The 8963-nt window shown below is 41.8% G+C and overlaps 1 protein-coding gene across 1 annotated transcript in view; it reads right to left on the bottom strand.

The window, feature by feature from the left end:
• The window catches only part of LOC112109983 (guanine nucleotide exchange factor VAV3), a 238231-nt gene that overhangs the window by 124612 nt on the left and 104656 nt on the right, over positions 1 to 8963 (bottom strand). Inside the window, exons 7-8 of the mRNA XM_024204746.3 lie at positions 8799 to 8867; positions 1643 to 1746 (exon numbers count right to left, since the gene is read on the bottom strand). Of these exons, the coding sequence (XP_024060514.1) occupies positions 1643 to 1746; positions 8799 to 8867 (173 nt within the window). The remainder of the gene's footprint in view (positions 1 to 1642; positions 1747 to 8798; positions 8868 to 8963) is intronic.

The raw sequence follows: 8963 nt of genomic DNA, 5'->3' as shown, positions 1-8963 counted from the left end.
CTCTAATAAATTTGTTAGTCTCTAAGGTGCCACAAGTACTCCTGTTCAATTCACTTTAACACTGACATGCATACACTGACACAATAAAGCATTTGTTTCAGGCTGCAAAGCAATGTAACTGCTCCTTAACAGCACCAGAGCCATTAGTATTTACAATGTTAAGAGATAGATTTCAAAGGATGCAATGAATAAATTCTGTTACATAGGATTAGCCCAGGATTAATTACATCCACTCTTTTTACGGCAACAGTAGGTTTTGCAAACTGATTTAACAGCTTCTATTGAGTTTACATTCCATGAGGCTTTGGGTCAAGATAATAGCTAACATATGTAAATGCAAGAAATTCTTAACAGCAGTCAGAGATCAGCATGGTAGCCACTGTTTGATTTTTGTAAAGCTACTGAAAAGAATCCAGGTTTGTACCAGGAACTTCCTGTTCCCTTCAGCAACAATTCATTCCACTCTTCTCAAACTGTTCTAAATCTTTAGAGGTGATTCCTCTTTAAACTGCAAGCTCCATCTTTGGGGATCTACAAGCCTCAGTTCTTGCCTTCTATTTTTAATCTTTTTTTCCCTCTTGATCATCTTCTGTTTAGCCTTAGCTTCCACTTCAAAAGTGATGATACTAACTGCACATCTTTCACCTTTAATTATTATTTTAAACCTATACTGCAGTACAAATAGAGCTAGACCCAGTATCTCTCCTCCCTTGACAAAATAAACTTGTAGTTTCCTCTCAGCTTCCTTAAGTTACATTGCTTCTTTTGGAGAAAAGGAGCATCCTGAGACCCAACTCCTGCTCCTGTAGTTCCCCTCTACACTCAGACCTGCCATTTGCCTTCACTGCCCATATCCTTCCAATAATCACCCTTTCCCTCAGTCTGTCACCATCTACCCACACACACATACCACTGCCATAAGCTCCTCCTCTACTGAAACCTTCATATATGGCTTCATTACCACTCAATGTGATTATGGCAACTTCCTTTCCCATCATCTCCCCAAAATCCAGCTTTCCAGATTCAGGCGTTTTCTGTTAGCTTATACCTGCTCTCTCACAAGCATAGTGTGACTGCATCACTTCTCAAACAACTCAGTTGGCTCCCCAATTATTTCAATTTCCAGTTCAGAAGTGACTTCATTAACACCTTCTATGGATCCCCTCAGACTCTCCTCTCTTCTCCTCAGCCTGTTTTATCCTTCTTTCTGTCCTCCTTTCTGCCGTCTGGAATGCCTTGCCTGTATCTTTCTGCCTTATTTTATTTCTCTCCCCAGCTCTGATTATTTTATCTCTGTACCTGTATTGTTTATCTCTATAAAGCATTCGAAGATAGTTTTTATGCCAGAAGCTGTGCAAAATAAGTTATATGATTTCATATAAAATATGGATGCTATTTTTAAATGAAAAAGCAGTGACAAAAACACTTGGAGGAAAATGAACAATCCATTCTATAAAATAATAATAGCACTTCCTTGGTACTTTCCACATTCAAAGCCCATTACATATACTGATGCTGTTACCCATGGATATCCAGTTCAATTATATAAATACTTATGGAGTATTTAATCATAGAGAAACACTTCAATGGACTGAGTGTAGGTTATCACTAAAGTATGTAAAAGTTAGTGTATAAATATTACCTTTCCTTGTAGTTAATAAAAATTTGATACAGGTTCTGGTCATTTTTGTTTACAATGGAGTCAAAAATATCCTGCATTAGACTTCTGTGGGTTTTCACCAATTCCTTAAAAACAGTAATATAAGAAAAAAATTAAAATGCAAATAGAACCCCATAGCTTCCAGAATGAAGATTAGTGTCTCCATGTATATCTGTTAATTCCAACGAACTAAGACACAGATCACTTATGAGTAGCTGCAAATTTCAACATTTGCTTTGAAATGCCGGATCTTCCATACAACATGACAAGGGAAACTAAACTCAGAGACCTATTAAAGACTAATTTATTCCAACTAGAAATGTGCACTGTTAGTTCATCTTCATTTTATAATGATAATTTTAAAATTAAGCAAGTCAAGTCAATGTTTTAGTGACAAGACAAAAGTAATGATTCGTTTCCCTGAGCTGTGAAAAACCAGTTTTGTACATTACATTGGTCAATTAGTGGCATCCTGGTGCTAAGTTAACTGCAATCGCAATGAGTTTCTTAATACAATGGACCACTAATGGCACAGGAATAAGAAAAGGATGCTGAAGAAATATTTGAGCCAAGCTATACTGCAGCAGAAATTTTAAGATTTTCAGTTCAAGACCAGTATATAAAAACCAGTACCTAATGACAGTACAAGATAACAGTCAGAGCTACAAATGCAATATATAGAAATGCTTCAAGGTGCATATATTAAAATAGGGATACATTTTCCCAGACTTGTGCCATGGAATCAGAGAAACAAGGTGGGTGAAGTAATATCTTTTATTGTACCAACTTCTGTTGGTGAGTGAGACAAGCTTTCATGCTTACACAGAGCTCTTCTTCAGGTCTTGGAAACGTACTCAGAATGTAACAGCTAAATACACGGTGGAGCAGATAGTTTAGTCTAAATAGTAAACACATATTTCAAGGGACCAATCATGGTGAAGTGGCCCATTATTTTCCTTAAAGGACTCAAGAAATACTGTTAGACCATGTCTACACACAAACTGTGTTTGACGCAAGTTACATTAGTGAACAGCCACTGAAGCTAGTACATCACTCATGTGCATATTTGGCTGCTCACGTAAGTGCTATGCGTACTCATTAGGTGTGCTTGTGTCGATGTAAAGTGCGGTGCATCACAAGTCTGTATCCCAAAGTGCCACATGCCACCGTCCGGCACAATGCCTTTTGGGAAACATTCACAATGTGTTGTGGGAAAGAAATGACTTTCCCAGGGATCTCTGGAGCTAGAGGTAAAGTTCTCATGATGTAACTTTCTCCATCCAGCAATACCCCAAAATTGTTGTGCCTTTTTAAAAAATCCCCCAAACCTGTGAAGGAGGAGGATCCGGGGAACTACAGGCCAGTCAGCCTCACCTCAGTCCCTGGAAAAATCATGGAGCAGGTCCTCAAGGAATCAGTTCCGATGCACTTAGAGGAGAGGAAAGTGATCAGGAACAGTCAGCATGGATTCACCAAAGGCAGGTCATGCCTGACTAACCTAATTGCCTTCTATGATGAGATAACTGGCTTTAGCAAAGCTTTTGATACGCTCTCCCACAGTATTCTTGCCGGCAAGTTAAAGAAGTATGGGCTGGATGAATGGACTATAAGGTGGATAGAAAGCTGGCTAGATCGTCGGGCTCCAAGGGTAGTGATCAATGACTCCATGTCTAGTTGGCAGCCGGTATAAAGAGGAGTGCCCCAAGGGTTGGTTCTGGGGCCGGTTTTGTTCAATATCTTCATTGATGATCTGGAGGATGGCGTGGACTGCACCCTCAGCAAGTTTGCAGATGACACTAAACTGGGAGGAGTGGGAGATACGCTGGAGGATAGGGACAGGATACAGAGGGACCTAGACAAATTAGAGGAATGGGCCAAAAGAAATCTGATGAGGTTCAACAAGGACAAGTGTAGAGTCCTGCACTTAGGACGGAAGAATCCCATGCACTGCTACAGACTAGGGACCGAATGGCTAGGCAGCAGTTCTGCAGAAAAGGACCTAGGGGTTACAGTGGACGAGAAGCTGGATATGAGTCAACAGTGTGCCCTTGTTGCCAAGAAGGCTATTGGCATTTTGGGCTGTATAAGTAGGGGCATTGCCAGCAGATTGAGGGACGTGATCATTCCCCTCTATTCGGCATTGGTGAGGCCTCATCTGGAGTACTGTGTCCAGTTTTGGGCCCCACACTACAAGAAGGATGCGGAAAAATTGGAAAGAGTCCAGCGGAGGGCAACAAAAATGATTAGGGGGCTGGAGCACATGACTTATGAGGAGAGGCTGAGGGAACTGGGATTGTTTAGTCTGCAGAAGAGAAGAATGAGGGGGGATTTGATAGCTGCTTTCAACTATCTGAAAGGGGGTTCCAAAGAGGATGGATCTAGACTGTTCTCAATGGTACCACATGACAGAACAAGGAGTAAGGGTCTCAAATTGCAGTGCGGGAGGTTTAGGTTGGATATTAGGAAAAACTTTTCACGAGGAGGGCGGTGAAGCACTGGAATGGGTAACCTAGGGAGGTGGTGGAATCTCCTTCCTTAGAGGTTTTTAAGGTCAGGCTTGATGAAGCTCTGGCTGGAATGATTTAGTTGGGGATTGGTCTTACTTTGAGCAGGGGGTTGGACTAGATCACCTCCTGAGGTCCCTTCCAGCTCTGATATTCTATGATTCTTTAGCACTTTTCAGTGTCTGCCCTCTACAGGATGCATGATTCTCCTGTCTTTGCAGGCCTGCAGGAAGTACCACAACAATGGGGCGACATGAGGATTTCTTCAAGGACAGTTCGCTGAGGGGCATAATGAAAAACAATTCAAGGTTATTGTTGGTATTCATAGAGCAGCTACAGATGGTAGAGCGCCACCTCTGGGCCCAGGAAACAAGCACTGACTGGTGGGATCACATCATAAAGCAGGTTTAGGATGAGGAACAGTAGCTGCAGACCTTTTAGATGCAAAAGCCCACATCACTGGATCTGTGTGCTGAGCTCACCCCTCAGTGGAGAATTGAGTGGTGATCAAAATTTGGAAGCTGCAATGCCAGATTGCTACCAGTCAGTGAAGAAATCATTTTGGAATTGGGAAATCTATAGTGAGAGGCCATTGTCATACAAGTCTGTAGGACCATTAATCATCTGCTGTGCAGGACTGTGACTCTCAGCAACCTGCAGGAAATAGTGGATGAATCTGCAGCAATGGGGTTCCCAAACTGCATTGGGGCGATAGACAGCATGCTTATCCCTATTTTGGCATGAGCTCACCTTGCTACAGAATACATCAACAGAAAGCGCTATTTTTCTCTGGTTATGCAAACATTGATGGATCACCAGTGGCCAAGGAAGGTGCACGATGCTCGCATCTTTAAGAACACAGGACTGTTCAGAGAGCTGCAAGCAGGGACATTCTTTCCCTGCTGGCAGATTACCATTGCCGAAGTTGAAATGCTGATAGTGATTCTGGGGGACTCAGCCTACCCTTTGCACCTCTGGCTCATGAAGTCATACACTGTCCACCTCAATACCGCCAGGAAAGATTAACTATTGGCTCCGCAGATGCAAAGTTACAGTTGAACATGCTTTTTCTAGATTGAAGGGGCACTGGTAATATTTACTCATTAGATTGGATCTCAGTAAGAAAAATATCCCAATGGTTATAGCTGCTTGCTGTGTCCTGCATAATATTAGTGAGGCAAAGCTGCCACCAGGGTAGAGGGCAGAAGTGGATACAATTCTTAGCAACACAAAGCTATATGGGTGAGGGAGGCTTTGAAAGAGCATTTTAACAGTCAGCCACAGCAGTGTTCTCTGGGCCTGGAGCTTTGGTGCTGTTAAGAATTGTATAGCATTTGCTGTACAATTATAAACACGACTAGGTATTTTCCTGAAATTATGAATACTGTGGTGTTAGATGTGTATTTACAATTACAGTTTGCTTTGACTATCTCTATGCATTCTGCAATATTTGTTGTGAACTAAGAAAGATAAATTTCATTCTCCACAAACTGAACTTTACTGAGTGGTGGAAAAACTGTGCAGAAAGTCAATGTGCAAAAATAACTACAGGCAACATTACACAAATGTTTAACATAACTTAACAGGGTGATAATTTAAAATTAGAAAGGATTTAAATATTTATGTCCATTTGAGTGCACAGATATAGACCACTGTGGCTACAAATAAAAAGACTGTGATCCACAATCTGTGTATGTGAAGCTGTGGTTTTCCTAGCTGTTCTCTGGCATGGAGTGGTAAGGATATTGATGCACTCCGTGATGCCATGTGGTATGTTTGGGAGTGTAGGAAGCAGTGACTGTGGAGTTCTCCAAGACTGAAAAGGGTGGACATATAGGTTAACCAAGATCTGCAGCATTTGGTTTTCTGCCTGTCAATTCCCATTCTGTTGGTCATATTGACCCCGCAAGTCCTTTCTTCATGGTCCAATGCAACATTTCCTCTTCTTTCTCCTCCTCATCAGGGTTAGGTGTTCTGCAGGTGTGGAAGGGGCACCCTCTCAAGGCCACCATGCCCAGAAGCTGCTGATAAAAATGGGCAGGTACCACTGGATTTACAGTCACAACAGAAAGGGAACCATATGTTTCAAAACTCCCTACCCTTATTCCTATGGACACTTTTAACACTTAAGCTTTGGGTCACGTCAGCACAAACGGAGTATGGCCTGCTAAAGGTGGTGGCGGGGGGAGGATTTTCTATTGCATGAAGCTATAAAATTTCAGTCTCTATTTCCATGGTTACAGCTATAGAGCAATGGCACTGAATATTGGCACTATTTTTCACAGGTGGTGGTGATTTTAGCTGATATCTCACTCCTGAAGGTGACAAAGGCACAGAGAACACAGCTGTGACTGGCATCCCGAAGCCACCCAGGCCCGTACACCTCAAGCCTGTTGACTGTAAAGGTGCCAGCTGAATTCATCGCAGAGTGGCATTGGAAAGTGTCCTGCCATGGAGGAAGAAAGAAGACAGCCATCCCTAAAAACCTGAGGAAAGGATTGCAGAGTATCTTCATGGAATTTGTATTGAGATCGCTCAGAAGGATAAAAGGCACATCCCTAGACATGTAAACAAAGTGCTCCACATGGCCCCACTTAATCCATGGGGGAATGAAAGCACATGCCAATTCTACCACTGTTTGTAGTACCTCTATCACTTCTTGTATGAGTAAAACAGTGAATAGTCAATGCCTTTTTCTTGTTCACTTGGGGATGGGCCAGGCACCATCTTTAAGGGTAAACATTGTAAGGAAAAATGCATGCACAAACTTACTCAAATTCCCTTCCCCTTCATTTGGCTCATTCACGTTCACCTGGCAGGACTGGCTACACTGTGGAGGAGTCTTAAACAGGTCCTGATTTGCAGTAAGGCTGGACTCTCCTCCCTGCACTCCATACTCCTCCTCCTCACTGTTCATGGCAGGGGTCTGTCTCTCACACTCCTCTGAGGAACCACAGTAGTCTGTGGAGTCTTCACCAACTATGACATGCAGTTCCTGGTAGAAGCGGCAGGTCTGTGGCACAGCTTCAGATCTACTGTTGGCCTCCCTGGGTTTGTGGCCTCCCTGGCAAAATTCCTTAAGTTTCATGCAGTATTGCTGCTGGTCCCTGTCATACCCCTTTGTCTGCATCCCTCATGCAATCTACTTGTAGATGTCCACATTTCTGTGGCTGGTCCATAGCAATGCTTGCACAGTCTCTTCTCCCCACAGATCCAGGAGATCCAATACTTCCTGTCTACTCCAGGCAGCGGTGCATTTAATATGTGGAGCCAGAGTGGTCAGTTAGGCAGTTGCACGCAAGAAGGGTGAGCTACTAGGTATGCTTACCAAGGTGGGCAATCCGAGAAAGGCATTCCAAAAAACACACAGGCGGCTTTAAAGGGGGCAGGGAGGCTTCTGGTCTCTCTGACTCCTGGGCAATGGAGTTTAAAATTGTGGCCAAAGCGATCACTGTCGCAGGGAATGGGGCATTATGAGACAGCTGCTAGAGGACCTCCAGGTTCAACAAAGGTTCCTATACTCGCACTGTATCGACCTCAGTCAGGCAACCATGGTTCTACACCAATTGGGGAGGTGGTTTTACTTCCTCCTTAAAACAGGATGCTTACATTGGCCAGAGACAAATTCAAGTGTAGACACATGCACACATAGGTCCCCACAAGGTGACTTACATCGAAGTAACTGTGTAATGTAGAGCAGACCATAGATCAGGCCTAAGACAGTTACTAAATTCCTGCAACTGTAAGTTATCAGCACCAACTTAAAAAAGTATGAATTGCACCTTTTTTGTGAGTATGCTGGATTGCAAAGTCTCCAAAAGTAAATGTGATTTCCCAAAGCATATGGAGTTCACACAGGTAACCTCAACACATTTCAACTCAATAGGAAGTTTCTTAGATTACAGAATTTTTTTTTTTTTTTTTTTTTTTTTTACAACTTTCCCTGTCAAATTCTGAGTATAAGGCTGTAAGCTATATTGATTTTTAAATGTCTTCAGTGACAACACATCGAGGGCAGATATGAGTGAGAATCTGCAAGCTTGCTATAAAGTCTCTTCAGAAGCATTCCTGCAAATCAAAGTACTGTGTAAACATTCTCTACACTGATTCAACGCTCAAGTATAAGGCTGATGATGGTCATGTGCTTTGTAAATTTCTGAAGAGAGGTTTTCCATCTTATCTACACAAAATATGATCTATGTTTCTCTATTACGCATAGAAGGATGTGAGGAAATTCATACATGGTTAATGTCTAACTTAAATTCAATCAATAAAATACTTGCATATAACAGATCTTCTAAGAGTTACTGTATGGTTATAGTGCCAGATCCTCAGTCGGTATAAATCAACAAATATACTCCAATGTATACCAGTGGAATATCTGGTCCATACTATTGCTGACAATCTACTGTGGCTGTATGCAACATTTTTTCCCTCACAGTAACTATAAAAAGATAAGGTCTAAAATCATTTTCACTAAGATGTACAGTATCCTACTGCATATTCAAAAAAGCTTTGAGGGGAATTTGCACATCACATTTCAAGTCATCACTTTGTTCAATGGCATGTGACTGCACAAAATGATAACCAGACACAAATTCTCTGCCTTTTTCTTTAAGTATACGATTACTTACAGGAATGTTGATGAACACTATATCAAACTCTGATGCTGACAGAAACCTTTTCAATGGCACCATGAAAAACTGTTAAGAAAAGTAAACATTGACTGGATTAATATATTCTCTATTCCATTATACAATTACATTATTACTATATAAATAACTATTCTATTAGCATAA

The sequence above is a fragment of the Terrapene carolina genome, unplaced genomic scaffold (genome assembly GCF_002925995.2).
Source record: "Terrapene carolina triunguis isolate 2854851 unplaced genomic scaffold, T_m_triunguis-2.0 Scaffold210, whole genome shotgun sequence".
Lineage (NCBI taxonomy): Eukaryota > Metazoa > Chordata > Testudines > Emydidae > Terrapene > Terrapene triunguis.
The sequence above is the reverse complement of the archived record's forward strand: the minus strand, read 5'-3'. Positions and strand labels throughout refer to the sequence as shown.